General features: G+C 42.8%; 1 protein-coding gene across 2 annotated transcripts in view; it reads left to right on the top strand.

Annotated features, from left to right (window-relative positions):
• The window catches only part of LOC307111047 (guanine deaminase-like), a 77,355-nt gene that overhangs the window by 27,823 nt on the left and 27,031 nt on the right, over positions 1–22,501 (top strand). For both annotated transcript variants that reach the window (XM_079790742.1, XM_079790743.1), the window contains exons 4-10: positions 935–1,022; positions 4,547–4,652; positions 6,275–6,302; positions 7,475–7,582; positions 11,727–11,834; positions 19,491–19,588; positions 21,498–21,565. In XM_079790742.1, coding sequence (XP_079646868.1) covers positions 935–1,022; positions 4,547–4,652; positions 6,275–6,302; positions 7,475–7,582; positions 11,727–11,834; positions 19,491–19,588; positions 21,498–21,565 — 604 coding nt within the window. The remainder of the gene's footprint in view (positions 1–934; positions 1,023–4,546; positions 4,653–6,274; positions 6,303–7,474; positions 7,583–11,726; positions 11,835–19,490; positions 19,589–21,497; positions 21,566–22,501) is intronic.

The raw sequence follows: 22,501 nt of genomic DNA, 5'->3' as shown, positions 1-22,501 counted from the left end.
TGCTAGAGAAGAGTCCTTCAGTCTTGCCAGGGGTGGTGGTAGTAATACGTGTGGCATTCTAGCAAGCTGATCGAGGGCCCTTGGAGATCAGCCAGATTTTCTCTTCAACCTCTTCTTTTCAGACTATGCCTTGCCTTGTCCTTTGGGGCTTACATACTCCAAATACTACTCAGTTATACGAAGAGTAAATCTCTCCTGCAAGCAGCAGGTTAGGGGTGATTGGCTGATTTCAACAGGAAGAAGAAGGGTCCTGCCAGGGCTTAGTCTTCTGTAGACAGACTTGGAGCCAATTCCCTGTTAATAACCACATGCCTCTCTCTCTCTCTCTCTCTCTCTCTCTCTCTCTCTCTCTCTGCCTCTCTCTCTTTCTCTCTCTGTCTATCTCTTCCTAAGTTGCTTTCAGGTTTTCTTCCATATTCTTTGTGTTCCAAGGAGATGTTGAAATGTTTTGTCTGTCCATGTCTCTTCTTTTGTTCCTCTTGATGGTGAATAAATTTTGTACTCTTTTACTGTTATTTTAGTGGAAATTCGCTAAGGGAGAGAGAGATGCATATGACCAATCTGACAGCTTGAACGAGAAGTCTGGCTAAATTATTTTACCTGGTAATAGACAGAAAAATACCCTTTATTCACTCCCAGATGCAATAAGTTTGCATATGCTCAGCCAAACCTAAAAGATAAGGAATTAATTAGCATCCTATTTAAAGAATTCTGTAACACAGAACTAGGAAATAAAAATATCAAGTTCTCCTCCAGCTCACACTTTTGGAATATCAGTACCTTTGCTATTTATCTGAACTGTATTTCATATCGAGGTGGCATATTTTTAAATAAAAACATTTTAAAATTGGGACCTAGAATTCTATTTTCATCTGTATATGCCACGTGACTTTCTTGGCACATGCAACTTATGGTTTTTGTGGTGTATTTTTAGAGGAGAACACTGAAGAATGGAACAACCACAGCTTGTTACTTTACAACAATTTACACCGACTCATCCCTGCTCCTTGCGGAAATTACAGGTGAGGAGATGAAGGCACACTTTATGGGCACATCCAGCAAAGCCAGCCAGACCATGTCTGGCAGGGAGTTAAACTTATGTGCAATCTTGCCTTTTAATTACTAAAATTTGACATTACATTCCTTGCAAGTAATTAGGTGTCTTTATATTACTGTGGCCCCTGAATGGTTTTTATTGTTTAGGTAATTTGATTATTCACTTACGGTTTTTGGTTCCAGAATGATGTGTGTGGGTCTGAATTTTTAGTATTAACTTAGGGCTTTTTGGAGCAGATTTATTAATTATAGTAATGGCCATAGTTTATTATAATCAACAGAGATATATCTTGGCTGTTGGTTAGACTCAGGGCACTGTGCAAATTGCTGGGAACACAAGAGCCAGATAGGACTAATTGATTAATAACTACACACATTGATTAGTAACTTTAGGAACAACTGTAGTGCACCTTTTAAAATATTTTTTTTATTGATTTTAGAGAGGAAGGGAGAGGGAGAGAGAGATAGAAAGATCAATGATGAGAGAGAATCATTGATCAGCTCCACACCCCACACTGAAGATCGAGCCTGCAACCCAGGCATGTTCCCTGACCAGGAATTGAACCATGACCTCCTGGCTCATAGGTCGATGCTCAACCACTAAGCCATGCTAGCCGAGCTGTAGTGCTCTTATTAAGATGCCTGGATTGTGCAAAGCACTCTACATGGATTATGTCAGCTCAGTTGCAGACAGCCTTCCGAGGTAGTTATTGTGTCCCCATGTTACAGATGGATAAACTGATGCTCAGAGAGGCTATAAAACATGCCCAACTCACATAGCTAGTAAGGAGAGAGGAAACTTGATTTAGGTCGATGATTCTGAAACTTGTATCCATCACAGTGCCCAGCACATAGCAGGTGCTAGTAAATGGTGTTGGCTGATATGCTGATGCTACTGCTTGCAGACGAGGTCATTGATGTCAACGGCCTAAAAGATGATGCTGAAAATAACTATTGCCATTTTTGGAGGAGACAGAATCCAGACCTGGAACATCTGGGAAGACTTCATGGAAGGGAAGGGAGTCTTAAACTTGGCTTTAAAGAGAAAATAAGATAGGGAAAGAGAAAATGTCCTTCAGACAGGGGAAACAACATGAACAAAGGCATGGAGACAGGAATGTGTACAGTGACACTGGAAGCATGGAACAGAGTAGCTGAACTGGAGGACAGGCTTCATTACACGGGGGCTGGGAGGTGCGTGGGAGAGGGGGTTGGGCGAATGGGATGACTCAGACTGTGGAGAGATTTGAATATGCATCAAAAAATCAAAGAAGGTTTTGATGCCAGGTGAGGTATGTGATCAAGGCGCTGCTTTAAGAAAGAACAATCTAATGGCCAGTTATTAAAATGCATTACAGGGAAACAGAAAGGCAGAAAGATTTCTGTAAGAGTCTTATGACAGGTGGAGACATTGTAACAAAAAAATTAACATTGCCCAATGTAGAGTCAACTTCCTAGCTTAAATAGACTTCCTAGAACCTCTATCTAGACTAGGTTCTTTAGTGTTGAGAGCTGCTAGTAGGACTAAATAAAATTTTACAGATAATAATATTGGCATAGCTACAGTTAAGAATAGTGGCAATATCTTTTCTAAGCATGTGACAGGCACTTTATATATATTCTAGTGGCCCAGTGCACAAAATTCATGCATGAGGGGGTTGTCCCTCTGCCCGGCCTACACCCTCTCCAATCTGGGACCCCTCAAAAGATGTCCTACTGCTGGTTTACAGGGATCAGGCCTAAACCAGCAGTCAGACATCCCTCTCACAATCCGGGACTGCTGGCTCCTAACCGCTCACCTGCCTGCCTGCCTGATTACCCCTAACCACTCTGCCTGCCGACCTGCTTGCCCTCAACTGCCCCCTCCCCCCCGCTATTTGCCTGCTTGCCCCAAAATGTCCCCCCGCCCGCCTGATCAACCTCAACTGCTCCCTGTGCCATCATGCTTGCCCCCAACTGCCCCCCCCTGCTGGCCTGCTCACCTCAAACTCACCCCCACTGACGGCCTACTCACCCCCAACTGGCTCCCCTGCTGGTCTGCTCACCTCCAAACCCTGCCCCCCCTCCCACCAGCCTGATCACCCGCAACTGCCATCCCATTCTGGCATGATCACTCACAACTGCCCTCCCCTTTTGGCCTCTAACCACCTCTGCTTTGGCCCTGCCACCATGGATTTGCCCAGAAGAATGTCTGGAAGGTCTCCTAGTCAAATTAGCACATTACTCTTTTATTAGTATAGATAGAGGCCTTGTGCACAGGTGGAGGCTGGCTGGTTTGCCCTGAAGGTTGCCTTTGGGGCATGGGGCAGCCTGACCAAGGGGCTTGTGGTAGTTTACAGGCCATCCACGCCCCCATGGGGTGAGGGTCCCTGCTGGGGGCAGGGCGTGGCCAGCCAGGGTGAGGGGCTGAGGGCTGTTTTCAAACTGGCCACACCCCCTTCAGGGTGGGGGTTCCCACTGGGGTGCCTGGCCAGTCTGAGTGAGGGGCTGAGGGCTGTTTTCAGGCTGGCCATGCCCCCCTGCAGGGACCCTCACCTCATGGGAGTGTGGCCAGCCTGGGTAAGTGACTGAGGGCAGTTTTCTGGATGGCCATGCCCCCCCACCCCCACCCCAGTGACCTAGGCTCCCAACCCCTCCTTCAGTGAGGCCAGAGCAGGCTGGAAGTTTGGCTTCCTCTGTAGCCAGGGGCAACCCAAGCCTCCTGCTCACTCTAGCTCCGTGGCCGCCGCCATCTTTGTTGGATTAATTTGCATACTCACTCCTGAATGGATGGTGGGCGTAGTAGAGTGACAGTCTATTTGCATGTTTCTCTTTTATTAGTGTAGATTACTGGGTATATTCCTTCTAACCTTGCACATAGCGGAGGACACTGGACACATATAGCAAATAATATCCACTATCTTGGAGTAAGGAGTCAAATCCAACCAATTCTGTCTAACTCCAGTGCCCTATCCTTATCACTAGACCCTGCTGCTTTTTCTGTAGAACAGAGGGAGAGTATAGAAAAGGACTCAATCCACAGGACAGTGGTAGAGTAGAAGACAGAAGGGAGATTGGGAGCCTGGAAAAAAGAGAAGGAAGAGAGAATAAATAAGGTGGCAAGGTCGAATAGTGTTACACCAGGTCTGAGGCTGCCCTCTCTTTTCCAGGCAATAAAATGGGAACAATGATAGTTAGGACTTGATTAAAAATATAGACAAACTGTGTAAGCAAAGAAAAAAACTGAGTAATAAGTAAAAACACTCAATTATTACCTGGCCAGCCTAGAAGTGGGAGTTGGGGAGGGGTTGGTTGATGTGATGGGTGGAAGAATATTTACTACTATAGAACTCAGTGGGGCTTTGTTTTTGTTATTGCTTTTAATGGATAATCTTTCATATTCTCACCTATGTTTTCATAATGATTTTAATCTAAACATGTTTATAAAAGGCTCAGAGAAGGCAGTGTGGGAAAGACACATGATTAGGTTCTTTTTCTGTGTGCCTCACAGATAAATTTGGGCAGCGGGCATTTGTGGGCAAAGTCTGCATGGATATGAATGGCACTGTTCCAGAATACAAGGAAAACACTGAAAAATCAATTGAGGAAACAGAGAGGTATGTTCATCCTGATTTGTCTTGTGAGCGGTCCTTCTGCTGTACTGATGGAGTTGGAGATGGAGAGAGAAAACCTCTCTGAACCAGGCAGGATGTGCACATGTTCCAGTGTGGGTTTGCCCAACTTTATGAAATTGATCTGGTCCTAAGAAAACCATTGCATTCAATACTATTTTTGTATACCAAATTATATTTTAAAGCTTCTTGTAATTGTGTGTTTTTTAAATATATTTTTATTGATTTTAGAGAGGAAAGTAGGGATAAAAACAGCAGTGATGAGAGAGAATCATTGATTGTCTGCCTCCTGCAGAATCTGAGCCTGCAACCCGGGCATGTACCCTGACTGGGAATTGAACCGTGACCTCCTGGTTCATAGGTCAATGCTCAACCACTGAGCCACACCAGCTGGGCAGGAACTTGTTATAGGAGTCCTAGGATAAGCCCCTTTGTAAAATGAGGGATTCTTTAGTGAAGTGAATGATTTACACTCTCCCTCTCCTTTATTATAGATCTGGTCTTCTCCTGTAGGTTGGACTTGCTTTAAGTGTGTGTGTGGACTGCTCCTTAAGTTACAGTTGACTCTTGAGCAACATGGGTTTGAACTCTTTATCTTACATTGGCATATTCTACTGATCCTATAAGTACTTTTTCTGCATTTCTTTAATGGCTTTTTCATGGTGCCTTGAGGATTTGACAAGGAATTGTGTTGTATGACACTCAACACCCAAGAGATATACATAGAAGAAATTTCTTTAGACTTAAATCTTCCCCAAGAACAAACATATCCCAATGCAAATTTTAGAAGTCCAGCTTTTCTTGATTCCCCAGACCTCCTTCACCTAAACTGTATCCTCTGCAAAGGGAGGCTCAGGAGCTACTACCTACCCCAGAGAAAAGGAAGCGTGCGCCTTCGCCTTAGCATTGGCCATCAGCTCAACTTTTCTATGAATGTGTGTTTGTGGTCATAGTAAACCTTAATTCACATTTTATTCTGAAACAAAGGAAAAAGGACTTCCAGAAGACAGGAAGCCTAGCTAATAAATATTCCCAGCCAGGGCAGAATTAATCATTGTATGGGTCATGCAGATACCACCATCCCTGCAGATACAATTGGTAAGATCGCCACCCCCATCACCACCCGTTTCACAGCCTTTGTCTTCTACCTTACGCCAGAATCCCAGTGGAAATAAAGGGTGATATTGTGTGAACAAGTAGCTTCCACTTTAGGGAAATTAGGAGTAGAGAGCCCCATAGTTTCTTAGTATCTCCAGGTGCATAGGATTTAGGGACTCTAACATCCCTGGAGTATCCCATTTCGCAATATTCCCCCAACGCGAACTTAAGCTGGTAGAATAGCTTGAGTGCTGTGGGAATACTCATGAACAGCCCAGTTGACATTAGATGACAACATTGTATTTCTCTGTGATTTTGCACCCCATCTCTGCAAATGAGAAAGCAGAGTAATTACTACTTGTTCATCTTTAATTAGTGTGGTGAAACGTGTGCAATGTTAGAGTGTTTGCATGGGAAACAAGGACATGGGAATTTCATGTTTACCTCTTTAAAAAAATTTTTTTTTAATGCCTAAATTTTCTAACTTCCCATTTGTTGACTTATTTCAGATTCGTGTCAGAAATGCTCCAAAAGAACGTAAGTAAACTTGTTTCCAGTTTGTTTTTTGATTGCCTTTGTCTTAGTTGTAGGATTCATTATTAAGTTGTTTGGCAGAGAATGATCTGGGTGCATTTGGCTTCTCCCCATGCATGCAGAAGTATTTTCCTAGAACCTCAAGTTGTTTTCATAGAGGATCTGTCAACTCAGCTCAGTGAGGTCAAGCCTTTTTTGCCTTCTTGGTGGTTTTCTCTTCTTCTCCTTTGGGACCGTCTAATTTCACGGGGCTGCTCTGTGGGAAGGTGGGGGTGGGCTCCATGGCTGTGGACAGATTGGTGGCAACTGGAAATTGAAGCGTGATGTTTGCTGGCTATGCTGGTAATGGCTGTGGCCTGTTGGATCTGATCTGAAACACAGGTGGTGTCCAGCCCGGATGCCCCTGCCACAGGCTGCCTTGGTCCACATATGTATGTGTGGCATGTCACATGGCCTGCGGGCACTCAGCCAGGCACTCCCCTTTGTAGGCCCCGGCGTTGGTGAGCCTAGGGAGGCAGTGCTGTTTTCTGCCTCCATCTCCAGCAGGCTGGCTCGTGGCTCCCTGGTGCCATCTCTTTAATTGCCAGACCCTTCCCTTCCCATCTTTTGAGGTCTGATTGGAAACCACAGGGAACCTCGGAATTTCTTTCCATCTAATCTTGGGAGACTTAGGTGTCTTGTGGGCCCTTATTCTCTCCATCCCTCCATAAGTTCTTTCCTGCTCAGACCCTCACTTCAGGTGACATCAGAGCCAGTTCTGCTATGGAACAGTCCGTGGGGATGCCATGGCCAGCACATAGAAAGGGGAATAGGCCACTGCCTCCCTTCTAGTCTCCCAGATCTCTCCTTTAGAAGTTCTCCTGCTGCCTCTCATTTCTCTTGATGGAGGCCACCAGTGCAGGCCTCGGCGGAGCCCTGCTGTGGGTGTGAGCAGGGGTGGCTATCATTTGGGACAAGCTCTTCTTCCATTGAACTTGGTGCTACAGAATATACTCTCCTTTGTCCTCAGCCATGAGCCATTTCCATGAAACCCAGCACTTCCACCCACTCCTAGAAAGGAGTACTGTCCCAAAATATGAAGACATAAAATTACCCAGATGTAAGATATGCATTCAGGGTATGCTACACATCAGGGTATCAATAGTTTCCTTACCCACTGGTTTTACTATTTCCAGTATTCTAAAGTGAAGCCCATAGTGACACCACGTTTTGCCCCTTCCTGCTCTGAGACGATGCTGGCTGAACTTGGAAACATCGCGAAGACCCGCGATTTGCACATTCAGGTGGGTATTTTTCTCTTCTTTGTGCTTCTGCCAGACCTGCGAGGCTCCTCATTATCCTGCATGCTGGCAATCTCTAATTCTACTGAGATCTAGAGGTGTAGCATTATGGGACAGGGAAGGTCCTTTCAGACGTCACCTAAATCCATTCTTTAATTTTTCAGCTAAGAAACCGGAAGTTCCGCCCCTGGTTCCTGGAGAGGCCATGCGCCCCTGGGTCCGGGCAAGGCCACGCGCCCCTGGGTCTGGGTGAAGCTGGATCCCGGGTCCGGGTGAGGCCGTGCGCCCCTGGATCCGGGTGAGGCTGGGTTCCGGGTCCGGGTGAGGCCACGCGCCCCCGGGTCTGGGCGAGGCTGCGCACCCCTGGGTCCGGGTGAAGCTGGATCCCGGGTCCGGGTGAGGCGGTGCACCCTGGGATCCGGGTGAGGCTGGGTCCCAGGTCCGGGTGAGGCCGCCCCCCTGGGTCCGGGAGAGGCCACGCACCCCTGCATCCTGGTGAAGCTGGATCCCGGGTCCAGGTGAGGCCATGCGCCCCTGGATCCGGGTGAGGCTGAGTCCCGGGTCCGGGAGAGGTCACGCGCCCATGGGTCTGGGAGAGGCCATGTGCCCCTGGATCCGGGTGAGGCTGGGTCCCGGGTCTGGGTGAGGCCGCGCCCCTGAGTCCGGGAGAGGCCACATGCCCCTGGGTCTGGGTGAGGCCACGCGCCCCTGGGTCTGGTTGAAGCTGGATCCCGGGTCCAGGTGAGGCCGTATGCCCCTGGATCTGGGTGAGGCTGGGTCCCGGGTCTGGGTGAGGCTGCGCACCCCTGGGTCGGGTGAAGCTGGATCCCAGGTCCGGGTGAGGCCGTGTGCCCCGGGATCCAGGTGAGGCTGGGTCCCGGGTCCGAGTGAGGCCATGTGCACCTGGGTCCCCTGAAGCCACGTGCCCCTGGGTCCGGGTGAGGCCACGCGCCCCTGAGTCCAGGTGAAGCCGTGCCCCTGGGTCTGGGCAAGACCAAACCAGAGGGAGTCGGACCTGCATTACCACCATTTGTCCACCATCCAGAGCTGAAAAGTCAGTGCCCCTGGGTCACCTTAATCAATAAAGAAATTTTAAATAAATAAATAAATAAATAAAAGAAACCGGAAGTTCCATTTCCTCTCAATCATCTCTGATCAGGCTTGCAGAGTTGAGGCTATCACAAGTAATGAAGCAAGATCTGAGGCAGACTTCCCTGTTGTCTGTAGGATACATTTAATGCATTTCTTTTCTGCTTCTCTTTCATTTGATGCTTTCTCAGCATTCGATCCCTTCATTTTTGAAGGAGCCACCTATTATTTAAAAAGGAATCAGAACCTCATTTCCACCTTACAAAATGCATTTAAAAGCCCCTTTGTTCCAAGTTTCTTAATTTAAAACCAGGAACAAAAACAGTATATATTACTTTGTCATTAAGCAGGTGCAAATTAGGAATAAAACATGTTTTAAAGCTTTCAGCTGGGTTAAAATTGGAAGTTGGGAACTCGCCTTCCTCCATCCAAGCTTCATTATATACTGCACTAAAATTTCCCCTGGTAAGAGCTGACTATCTTATAACAAAGGGCAAGTCAGGGGAAAGGTAACACATTGATTCTTTATCATTTGTAGGGTGGAGGGTTTTTTTTTGTTGTTGTTTTTTAAGATTTATCTTAATAGGTCTCATTCACCTTTCTCATCTTTCCTCCTTCTCTTTCTTTTTTTTTAATTTCTTTATTGATTAAGGTGTCACATATTTGTCCTCATCCCCCCATTCCCATCCCACACCCCTCCCCACGGATGCCCCCACCCCCCTGTTGTCCTCAACCATTGGTTAGGCTCGTATGCATGCACACAAGTCCTTTGGTTGATCTCTTCCCCCTCCCCCCACCCTCCCCTCCCCTCCCTCTGAGGCCCGACAGTCCGATCGATGCCTCCCTGTTTCTGGGTCTGTTCCTGTTCATCAGGCTATGTTGTTCATCATTTCCCCTAGATGAGTGAGATCATGTGCTACTAGAAATATTCTTATAAGAACCGAATGTGAGACGAGCAATAATAGTTATGCTGACAGGCAAATGAATCAGTCTATAGTGAGTTTCCCTCTGGACCAACAGTTCTTTTGAGACCCAATTTCAATGTCCACCAGTTCCTTATATGTACATGTCGGCACTGACTTTTCAGCTCTGGATGGTGGACAAATGGTGGTAATGCAGGTCCGACTCCCTCTGGTTTGGTCTCGCCCGGACCCAGGGGCGCGGCCTCACCCGGACTCAGGGGCGCGTGGCCTCACCCGGACCCAGGTGCGCGTGGCCTCACCCTGACCCAGGGGCGCGCGCCCCCTTCTCTTTCTGTTTGTTTGTGTGTGTGGGGGGAGGGTAGTGTTGCAGCTTGGTATATTTGAATTCTTTATTTAATTCCACAGATGTAGGGGAGGGAAATGTTTTTTCTCAACCTTCTTGGAGTTCCTGTTTGGGTTTGAAAACTAAATGCAAAGATAGATTCACAGGAGGAAAGCATGCAAATGTATTTAATGTAAGTTTTACATGACACAGGACCCTTCATAGAAAATGAAAACCCAGAGAAATGGTTAGACCTGAGTATTTTTGAACATTACAGGTTTGATGAAGAATGCACGGTTGTGGAGGAATATGATGGGGTCAGGGGTATGAGCTAAGTGTAGGAAACTTAGCGAGCTCTTTTTGTTCAGCTTCTTCTGGCTCCCTTTGCCATTAGAGATAAGGATGCTCTTTTTCCTCCAGGTGTAGGGCAGGCACCTCTCTCATGTGGGTTTTATGACCTGTTTCGGGGAAGGAAGGGTGAGAGAAGCATCAGAGTGACCTTCCTGCTTCTGCCATTCTCAAACTCCTTTACCTTAATATGGCATTTTTCAATATGCCAAGATGCCATATTTGGGGGTAGTATATACTGAACCCCATCAACACACAGCAAAAGCAAGTATATCCTTGCTTGGAGTATATGTCTGTCTGTATGTGTATTTACTCAAATTTATCAAAATGACACAAATCATCTGGTTGTCCTTTCTTCTGGTGCCCTTGCATTTCTTCGTGGTCTGGGCTTTCTTTGAGGACAAGGATGGAGTTCATCCCATGGGTGGGAGACCATTTTTTAGAATATTCCTGTTTGTTTTTTTTTTCTATGATTTATTTGGCTATACTCATGGAGAGAGGGAAATGGCATTGCTATTCTTGGAAGTGGTAGCTTGCTCATGAGTTATTTCCCATCATATATATTCACCACCAGTTGGCCTGAAATGACTTTTGTGTTAGGCTAGGGGTAGGTTTGTCTCTGAAACACTTCACGCGCTCTCCTGTTTAGTGGTGCCTGGAGAGAGGTTGGTGTGGGAGCCGGGACTCACTTGTTTTGCTTGCATGTGAGTCTTCACGGGCTCTTTCTTGGTGACTGCAGGATTGTCTAGCTCTGTCATTTTCCAATTGTTTTCTGCAGAAGAACTCACTCTGGAAGCCAAAAAAGGGACAGAATGGAAACAGAGTACCAAAGTCCCAATCCTGCTTCATTCTAGAGGCAATTTGTTGATGCCTTTTACATACTGGATTTCGATGAATTTTATCAGAACAACATGGCCAAAGCTAAAAGAAGTTGGAAAATTGCTTATCCAGCCAAACCTTTTTATTTTAGAGATGAGGAAATGGAGGCCTAAATAAAAGAATTGACTCTCCCTAAGACCCATGACTAGGGTCAGAACTTGTACTAAAATTCAGCTCTATTTATTCAAATCCAGTTTTCTTATGAGTGAAAGATGCCATCTGTCCTATTGATGGCCTCTTTTCTTAAAGGACAACAGCAGAAGAAATACGTGGCCACAAATGCCAAGGCTTTTAACTCCCTTTAAGGAATACTTTTTATTTTTGTTTGTTCTTACTATAGTTTGGAATTTGAAAAGAACTTGTTGGAATATTACATGGGTTAGAATATTACATGCTAGAACATTATATTCATAGGTTCTTTGTCACATGATTACTTCAAATAAAACACATGTATAGTCTTTATTGTCTTTCTATGTGGCCCCTCACATAGACAAGTAGAAACTATCCATAACATTTTGGGGTAGAAAGTATAATTTCTAGTGGCATTTTACCTTAAAAATTGAAAATATTATTTCTTTTCTCGTAGAGCCATATAAGTGAAAATCCTGATGAAATTAAAGCTGTGAAAAAGTTATTCCCAACTTATAAAAACTATACAGATGTGTATGATAAAAACAATCTTCTGACAAATAAGGTAAGTTGCATCTCATGTCATGATCTGTGTCAAATTGGGCGTATATATCTAAATTTTTTTCATTCTTTTTTTTTATTGATTAAGGTATTGCATGTGTACATATCTTCCAATTTTCCCCCCACACCCACTCCCATACATGCCCTCACCCCCCAGTGTCTTGTGTCCATTGGTCATGCTTATATGCATGCATACAAGTCCTTCAGTTGATCTCTTATTTCCCCCACCCCTCTCCAACCTTCCTGCTGTAATTTGACAGTCTGTTTGATGCTTTACTACCTCCGTATCTATCTTTTTGTTCATCAGGTTATAATGTTCTTTATTATCCATAAATGAGTGAGATCATGTGGTATTTTTCTTTCATTGACTGGCTTATTTCACTTAGCATAATGCTCTCCAGCTCCATCCAGACTGCTGCAAATGGTAAGAATTCCTTCCTTTTTACAGCAGCTTAGTATTCCATTGTGTAGATGTACCATAGTTTTCTGATCCAGTCATCTGCTGATGGGCACCTAGGCTGTTTTCAAATCTTAGCTATGGTGAATTGTACTGCTATGAACATAGGGGTGCATATATCCTTTCTGATTGGTGTTTCTAGTTTCTTGGGGTATATTCCTAGAAGTGGTATTACTGGGTCAAACGGGAGGTCCATTTTTAGTTTTTTGAGGAAACTCCCTACTGTTCCCCACAGTGGCTGCACCAGTCTGCATTCTCACCAGCAGTGCACGAGGATTCCTTTTTCCCCGCATCCTCACCAGCACTTGTCGTTTGTTGATTTGTTGATGATAGCCATTCTGACAGGTGTGAGATGGTACCGCATTGTCATTTTGATTTGCATCTCTCGGATAATTAGTGACTTTAAGCATGTTTTCATATGTCTCTTGGCCTTCCTTCAGTCTTCTTTCAAAAAGTTTCTATTTAGGTCCATTGCCCATTTTTTTATTGGATCATTTATCTTCCTTTTATTAAGTTGTATAAGTTCCCTGTAAATGCTGGAGATTAAACCTTTATCAGTGATAACATTTACAAATATGTTCTCCCATACAGTGGACTTTCTTGATGTTTTGTTGATGGTTTCTTTTGCTGTGCAAAAGCTTTTTATTTTGATATAGTCCCATTTGTTTATTTTCTCTTTAGTTTCCATTGCCCTAGGAGAGGTATTGGTGAAGAAATTGCTTCGGCATATGTCTGAGATTTCGCTGACTGTGGATTCCTCTAGTATTTTTATGGTTTCCCGTCTTATGTTTAAGTCCTTTATCCATTTTGAGTTTATTTTTTGTGTATGGTGTAAGTTGGTGATCTAGTTTCATTTTTTTGCATGTATATGTTCAATTTTCCCAACACCATTTATTGAAGAGATTGTCTTGACTCCATTGTATGTTCATGCCTCCTTTGTCAAATATTAATTGAGCATAGTGGTTTGGGTCGATATCGGGGTTCTCTATTTTATTCCATTGATCTATATGTCTGTTTTTGTGCCAGTACCAGGCTGTTTTGAGAACAATGGCCTTGTAATACAGCTTGAAATCTGGTATTGAGATCCCACCTACTTTGTTCTTCGTTCTCAGGATGGCTGTGGCTATTCGGGGTCTTTTTTTATTCCAGATGAATTTTTGGAGAGTTCTTTCTAGGTCTGTAAAATATGCCATTGGTATTTTAATGAGGAGTGCATTGAATCTATAGATTGCTTTGGGTAGTATGTACATTTTAATGATGTTGATTCTACCAGTCCATGAACACGGTATGGTCTTTCATCTATTTATGTCTTCCTCTATCTCTTTTTTCAGTGTCCTGTCGTTTTCTGAGTAGAGATCTTTTACCTCCTTAGTTAAGTTTATTCCCAGGTATCTTAATTTTTTTGGTGCAATGGTAAATTGGATTGTTTTCTTAGTCTCTCTTTCTGTAAGTTCACTTTTGGTATATAGAAATATAATAGATTTCTTGGCATTAATTTTGTATCCTGCTACATTGCCAAATTTATTTATTAAGTCTAATAATTTTTTGATGGAGTCTTTAGGGTTTTCTATGTACAGTATCATGTCATCTGCAAATAAGGACAGTTTTACTTCTTCTTTTACAATTTGGATGCCTTTTATTTCTTCTTCTTGTCTAATCGCAATGGCTAGTACTTCCAGTTCTATGTTGAACAGGAATGGTGAAAGCGGGCATCCCTGTCTTGTTCCTGTTCTTAGGGGAAATGGTTTTAGTTTTTGCCCATTGAGTAGAATGTTGGCTGTGGGTTTGTCATATATGGCTTTTATTATGTTGAGGTATGACCCTTCTATTCCCACCTTGCTGAGAGTTTTTATCAAAAATGGATGTTGGATTTTGTCAAATGCTTTTTCTGCATCAATTGATATGACTATGTGATTTTTTATCTCTCAATTTGTTTATGTAATATATCACTTTATTGACTTGCAGATATTGTACCATCCTTGCACTCCTGGGATAAATCCTACTTGGTCATGGTGTATGATCTTTCTGATGTACTGCTGGATCCGATTTGTTAGAATTTTGTTGAGGATTTTGGTATCTATGTTCATGAGGTATATTGGTCTGTAATTCTCTCTCATTGTGTTGTCTTTATCTGGTTTTGGTATTAGGGTGATGCTGGCTTCATAGAATGAGCTTGGAAGTGTTCCTTCCTCTTGAATTTTTTGGAATAGTCTGAGGAGGATAGGTTTTAGTTCTTCCTTGAATGTTTGGTAAAACTCCCCTGTGAAGCTGTCTGGCCCTTGGCTTTTGTTTGCTGGAAGCTTTTTGATGACTGCTTCAATTTCTTCCATAGTTATTGGCCTATTGAGATGTTTAGATTCTTCCTGGTTGAGTTTTGGAAGGTTGTATTTTTCTAGGAATATGTCCATTTCCTCCAAGTTGTCCAGTTTGTTGGAATAGAGTTGTTCATAGTATTTTTTAACAATCCTTTGTATTTCTGTGGGGTCTGTTGTTATTTCTCCTCTTTCATTTCTGATTTTGTTATTTGGGTCCTCTCTCTTTGCTTCTTGGTTAGCCTGGCTAGAGGTTTATCAATCTTGTTTATCCTTTCAAAGAACCAGCTCTTGGTTTTGTTGATCTTTTGTATTGTTTCTTTGGTCTCTATGTCATTTATCTTTGCTCTGATCTTTATTATTTCCTTCCTTCTGCTTACACTGGGCTTTTCTTGTTGCCCTCTTTCTAACTCTTTGAGTTGTAAGGTTAGATAATTTATTACCATTGTTTCTTGTTTTTTTGCAGTAGGCTTGTATAGCTATGAACTTCCCTCTCAAGACTGCTTTTTCTGTGTCCTATGGATATTGGATTGTGTTTTCATTGTCATTTGTTGCCATGATGTTTTTTATTTATTCTTTGATCTCTCTGGTAACCCAGTCATAGTTTAATAACACACTATTTAGTCTCCAGGTGTTTGATTTTTTTGGATTATTTTTATTGTAGTTGATTTCCAGTTTCATGCCATTGTGATCTGAGAAGATGCTTGATATGATTTCTATCTTCTTGAATTTGAAGAAACTTTGCCTGTGTCCTAATATGTGGTCTATCCTTGAAAATGACCCATGTGCACTGGAGAAGAATGTATATTCTGTAGCTTTGCAGTGAAATGTTCTAAAGATGTCCATTAAGTCCATCTGATCTAGGGTGTCATTTAGTATTGCTGTTTCTTTGCTGATTTTTTTGTTTAGTTGACTTATCCAGTGGTGTCAGTGGGGCATTAAAGTCCCCTACTATGACTATATTGCTATCAATATCTCCCTGGATATCTTCCAGAAGTTGTTTTATGTATTTGAGTGCTCCTGTATTGGGTGCATATAGTTTACCAGAGTTATATCTTCTTCTTGAATTGCTCCCTTTAGTATTATGTAGTGGCCTTCCTTAGCTCTTGTTATGGTCTTTACTTTGAGGTCTATTGTATCAGATATAAGTATCACAACCCCAGCTTTTTTCTCTTTTCCATTTGCCTGAAAAAGGTTTTTCCATCCCTTCACTCTCAGTCTGTGTGAATTCTTTGTTCTGAGGTGGGTCTCCTGCAGACAGCAAATATATGGGTCATGTTTTTTATCCATTCAGCTACCATATGTCTTTTGATTAGTGAATTTAATACATTTACATTTAATGTTATTATTGACAAGTACATGTTTGTTGTCATATTTTTCCTTAATGTTTGTGTTTCTTCTTGCCTTTCTCTTTCTTCTTTTTACAGCAGTCCCTTTAGCATTTCTTGCATTGCTGTCTTGGTAGTGATAAATTCTCTTAGCCCTTTTTTGTCTGTGAAGCTCCTGATTCCACCTTTAATTTTGAATGATAGCCTTGCTGGGTATAGTATTCTTGGGTTCATTCCCTTGCTTGGCAGAAATCCGTTGATATTCTAATAGGAGAACCCTTGTAGGTAACTTTCTGTCTCTCTTTGGCAGCCTTTAAGATTCTTACTTTGTCATTGGTGTTTACCAATTTAATTATGATGTGTCTTGGTGTCAGTCTTTTAGGGTTCATCTTGTTTGGGACTCTATGTGCTTCTTGAATTTGCATGTTTTTTTCCTTGCCAATATCAGGGAAGTTTTCTGTCATTATTTCTTCAAACAGGTTTTCTATTCCTTGCTTCTCTTCCTCTCCTTCTTGTACCCCTATTATGCGAATATTGTTTCATTTTGTCTTGTCCCAGAGCTCCCTTAAGCTCTCCTCTTGCTTTTTAAGTATTCTTTCCAGTTGCTGCTGTGTTTGTGTGTTTTTTTCTACCTTGTCTTCTAATTCGTTGATGCAGTCCTCAGCCTCTTCTAGTCTATTGTCTAAGCCTTCCATTGTGTTCTTTATTGCAGCTATGTCGTTCTTAATCTCCTCTTGGTTCCTTTTCATGTTGGCGACATTCTTATCAGCTCCTTATCATTCTCATTGAGTTGTGTGTATTTGTCATCCAGCCATTTAAACATCCTTATAACCATTACTCTGAATTCTTTCTCTGATATGCTGGTAGCCTCAATTTCATTTAACTCCCTTTCTGGTGATTCCTCTTTTTCTTTCCTTTGGGGATTGCTTTTTTGTCTTCCCATGTTTTCCTGTAATGTTTTAATTGTAGATCCAATTGCTTTGCTACACAGGTTCTTTTGGGGATGGTGCTACTGGTGTAATCTCTCAGTTCTCCTGGGCTTGGTAATCTAGTGTAGCTCCCTACTTGAGCTATTTGGGTTCTCTTGATGTAGGCCTGTGAGCTTGAGAGGCACAACGCCCGTGTCTAGAAGTCAGCCGCCATGGAGGGGAGTGTCCCAATTTTTGCTGTCTTGCACCCTTAATTGAAATCACGCGTGCCCAGCAGGGACTCACAGTGGCACCCAGGAACCGTCTGTTGGGGTGATGGGGCTCAGGGAGCCTGCACTCTGGAAAGGCGTTACTGTGGTGTCCAGAGTTCTATAGTTGTGGGGTGGGCAGACTCAGCTTTTGCTGCTGCACCTGTGGTGGTTAGGTGCTCACTCCCAGTGGTGTCTCACAGGGGCACCCGCGGTATGTTTGCCTGCGAGGCACACTGAAGGGCCCTGGCAGTGTAGCCTCATAATTGAGGCACTGCTGCTGAGCAGTGTACCTTTGGAGGTGAAGATCCCAGGGTCTGCGGGTCTGTGGGTGGGGCAGCAGGATTTTGGCTGGAGTGGCTGCTGGGTCGCGGGACAGTTCCAAGGCCTGTCTGGGTGGTGGTGTTGATGAGTTTCTAGAAAAGGCCGTTCTCCCCTTCAAGATGGTGTGGGCTCCGTGTTGGAGTCCCCCAGTCTGGGGAATGCCTGCAGCGGTGATAGTCTCTCTTTGTCCAAAAGAGCCTGGTAGCTAGCCCCTGCTGCTCCTGCAAGATTTAACTGTCCCTTATTCACTCTCACACACACCACATACATCCACACACTCTCCTTTCATACCTTCACACACTCACTTCCTCTCCCTCACCTCCGTCCTGCCAGCCGCCATCTTCGCATCTTCGTATTTCTATATCTAAATTCTAAGATCTCAGTAGTGCTCTTCAGACTTCAATGATGTGTGCATTTCCCAGACTAAAGCTCAGAGTGTGCATATGTGTGTGTGTACATAGTAAAAAATGGGCCTGAACTCTCATTCTGGTAAATCTAAAGGCTTTGAGGGTGTGGGAATGTCATTTGGTCCAAGGACATTTTGTCAGCATTTATTAGAATGTAACTGTACATTTCTTTGAAATAGCACACCATATCTAAGGGTCCATTCTGCAAGAAATATGAATAGGAATGTTAATTACATATGAAAATTAAAAAATGGTTCTCATGGGGGATAGTTTAGATGATAGAATTTACATAATTATAATTTTATCCAACATTCACAAAGAATGAGGCATACAGGCTTACAAGATTGATGTCTGTGTATATATGTGTGGGTGCATGCTTACCTAGAAAAACTGCATGGAAGACACATATTGAATGTTAAAGGTTATTCTTCCAGAGGAATAAAGTAGAAGGAATTTTTACTTAGTATTTTTAAACACTTGGATATTACTTTTATGAGTGTGTATTGTATTTATAATTAAACATTTTAAGTTAATTAAAATTAATGTGAGTGAGCAGAGACCTCATTATAACAAGATACCCCTTGGCCTTGGCCTTGGCCTTAGCTATGGCAGCAAATAAATTCTTAGGGACGTGGTGAACAGAGATGTGGCTATGACTAATTTGGAAGGCTAATATTCTGCATAAATCTTATACATGCTGCACCTTAATCTTCATCCTCCATAACATATATTCCCATATGATTAATACATTAACCTTCAATTTGCATGTTCCTTTGCTTTGCACAGAGATTATGAAAATTATATTTTAATAATAATTATGTGGCCACCAAACCATGCTTCCTAAAGAAGAAAGCTAATCAGATACAGGTTTTGTACTGAGGACAAAGGAATTTTGAAAGAGTAAAGCCTTATTCAGGAAAACCCACAAATATTACCAAGCCTAAAAATGAAGGGAAGTCTCTTATGTGTGCAGTTCCTGCTTTCTTGGATCAATTTCACCTTCTGAATTCATGCATATGAGATATTACATTTCTTAATTTTTATGAAAATGTAAATATAGGCAATAAGTAACGGAAGTGTGTTCGGTTATGCATCAAGTCCATGGTTCCTATATCTAACGTGGGGCAGAATTAAAGAACAACTCCTTCCAGGATCACTCCCACAGCTTCCATGTGCTGAGAAAGGAAAGCTTACTTCTGGAAAGCTCTGGTTAGAATAGGAACAAACACAGCCCCACCAGACGCCCACTAGATTTAGAAGAGAAAGTAACTTGATTATTTTCTAAAGTGGAGATGAAGGAATCACAATATCTTCAAACTGGATGGGTGTTCTATGCTGTGGATGACCTGGATCAACCCTCCTTATTTTATAGATTAAAAAAAGAAGAAGAAAATGATAAAATCTACACATGTGCTGAAACTTTTGTAATCCAATGTCTTTACAGTCCTTTTTGAGATGTGCCTTGTACTGAGTGATTTTATACAGACAGGTAATCATAAATGTTCTTGTGAAGATGCTGACAGACATCTTCACGCACATGCGAGCAGGTCTAGGTGTCACAGCTTCTCTCTGTGCTTATACTGTCTTGTTGTGAGTGAGGATTAACTGAAGCATTTTTAAGTGGTAAACCCCACACGGGACGCTCTTCTCTCCAGACAGTGATGGCACATGGCTGCTACCTTTCCGCAGAAGAACTGGATGTTTTCAAGGAACGAGGAGCAGCGATCTCACATTGTCCCAATTCTAACTTATCGTAAGTAGGCAATACTTGATAGATTATGAACATTTGAGTCGCAAAACAGCATCCTTTGTTTTCTGAGTCATTCTTTCAGTATCTCCCTTCTATAGTTATGTTTGATTGGGACGAGAACTAGATAGGCGCATACCTTTGCGTTTGAGGAGAAAAAAAAGGGGCATTTTTTGCAGAGTATGTCTTTGAAGAGCACCACGTCTCTTAAAATTTCTGAGTTTGTGCAAAACAGGAAAGTGGAAACATACCAGAAAGAGTTCAGAACCAATAGCATTCAGAACTGACAGCAGGGCCTGAAAGGCACATACTCCCGCAGGTGTTCCAGGGAGAGGTGCTCACTTCCCATCACTCTGTGTTGTGCAAACTGCTGGAAACACTCACGCTAGTAGAAATGATGCCGTGCTACTGGGAATCAACACCCTACATACGGTGTATGTCACCTACTGGATCGGGCAGGATGCCAGTTCACGTGAGAGCGACCTTGCCCTATTATAGTTCTCCAGAATGGAAAAGCTTTATTTATAACTGGTTCTTAACATTTTGAAAGGTTATATATTCACAAGTGTATTTTCAGGGGAAAAAAATTCCAGAGATATAAACACGCTGTACCTAATATCAAGGAATTTATAGATCCCATGATGCTGACCCATGGATGCTAGGTTAAGAATTCATGGTCCAGGATTAGATACAGGAAGGCGCTCTCCTTTCTGATATTAGTCAACCCAGAACAGAGCTGCTTCCGCTTAGAAGTGGGCGGGGTGAAGAGGCATTGATTTCCTGGAGTTTCTGACCTTCCCCAAACCAGGGCAGAGCAGGCTCTACTCGCTGAAGAGAGCCCTCAGCAAAGAGTTGGAGGTGTCGGCAGTTAGAAGTCTAGGGACCTCGTGAATGAAATACTATGTCAGTGGCAGCATGGGAAGGCACAAGAAACACAGCAGTTTATTTCTAGAGTGTTCTGAGAGGTTCCAGAGGCTTCCAGATTTGAGACATCGAGTGGTAAGGCATGACAGGGAATTCTGCCCATATATAGCTTAGTGATCATAATTATGATCTAGTGGCCAGAGAGGGGAACGGTTTAACACCCTTTCCATTAGTTACACAACATCTAAACTAAAACGTGATCCAAATTAAGGTCTGAAGTTAAATTTCTTTATGGATACATTTCTGTTTACATGGCCACTGTTATTCTTTCTCCAACAACTTTGAGAGTTTTATTGCGTGTACATGCGGCTTTGAAAATTATAATCATGTGTGTCTTTGAGCAGACCACTTTGACCTTTGCATCTTCTCAGACTTCTAAGTACCGCTTTAGTTTTCCTTCGTTCCTCTAGAAAGGTGCATATCTATTAAGCTCAGGGCCACGAGGTGCAGAATTCAGCACAGGAACCATCTCTCCTAGTCTCTGCTGTCCTCAGTGGCCTCATTTGAACTGGCAGGCCTGGACTCACCAGCCCGCACCCCCTTTTCCAGTTATACTCCCTTTCTTTGCTCTTGAAAGTCACTACTCATTCAGGGTAACAAATTATCTGAGATGGAGAGGAAAGACAAAGCTTTATCATTTCTACTTCCTTACATAGGAAGATGGGTTGGTTAAAAAAATATTAAAGACCGGTAAGACTTTTGGACTAATTGCAAGATTTCATTTCTTCATTTATTTTTCCTCGTAAATGATCCCCTGCTTCCCGTTTTTGCTCTTGCTTCTTTGTACCCTCCTAAGATTACTAGTAACCTCTGTGCCAGGAGTTAAGCTCCTCTGTGGTCTGTTTTTATCCAGGACTCAGCTGTTCTGATCTGATGAATGTGTGTGTGTCAGCATTAGAGCTGATGTGACATCTCCATCACTATTGTTGGGGTGCTGCTCTTGTTGGGCCCACATAGGTCTCCTGGTTCTGACCGTCTCCTCTCTCTGCAGGCTCACCAGCGGCTTACTCAATGTGCTAGAAGTGCTGAAACACGATGTGAAAATTGGGCTGGGCACAGGTTAGTAGTTCACCTTTTAGGGCCATGGATAAGTGGTTGCTTAAGTGCATAACTTTATAATGTGACTAATTTTCAGGTTTCATTTCCATGTTAAAAAATTAGTTTTATTTTTCTGGTAACAATATCTTGAGCTAATAAAATAGTGAGAGTGGAAGCAGTGAGAAGATATATGCAAAGGAAGACGTTTTGATGTCACTAAGCTTCTAAAAGCAATTCTCTGCATTTACTGTCAGAGGCTCTAAAGCAAGCATGTCAAACTCGTGGCCCGTGGCCCACATGCCTCATTTATTTGGCCCGTGTTAGCCTTTGAGTTTGACATGCTTGCTTTAAAGGATAGGTCCTTCTCTAATGTTTTAGAGATTCATTTAAAGAAGTTCTTTTTTTTTTTCTCTTTTGTCCTTCTGGCAAGGCTTTAATAGTTTGGATTTGTATGTTTTTAGTTTTCAATAAATGTGCCCTCACAAATACAGTCTCAAAAGAAAATTACTTGGCCTTGCCAATAGCAAGGGCAGACTCAATTCATACCAGCATCGAGAACTCTGAGTTATGTTATGTTAAGAACTTACTTTCCTTGTAAGCAGTGTTTAACAAAATAAGATTCCATTCCCACGGGCAGTCTGATGCTTGCTAGGCTGAAAGGCATTCTCAATGGCTGATAAATTAAGGGTGCCTCTTTTTTAATGATTTTTTTTCTGAATTTGTGCAGTGCTACTAACATTGAAAGTATGCATCAGACCCAAATGTCTAGGCGTATCAACTGTGAACCTTTTACTATTGTGTGTAAATGAACTAAATTTTTAAAAAATGTATTTTTATTGATTTCAGAGAGGAAGGGAGAGGGAGAGATAGAAACATCAATGATGAGAAACAATCATTGATTGGCTCCCTCCTGCATGACCCTACTGAGCATTGAGTCCACAACCAGGGCATGTGCCC

Source organism: Cnephaeus nilssonii (genome assembly GCF_951640355.1).
Source record: "Cnephaeus nilssonii genome assembly, chromosome: 14".
NCBI lineage: Eukaryota > Metazoa > Chordata > Mammalia > Chiroptera > Vespertilionidae > Cnephaeus > Cnephaeus nilssonii.
The sequence above is the reverse complement of the archived record's forward strand: the minus strand, read 5'-3'. Positions and strand labels throughout refer to the sequence as shown.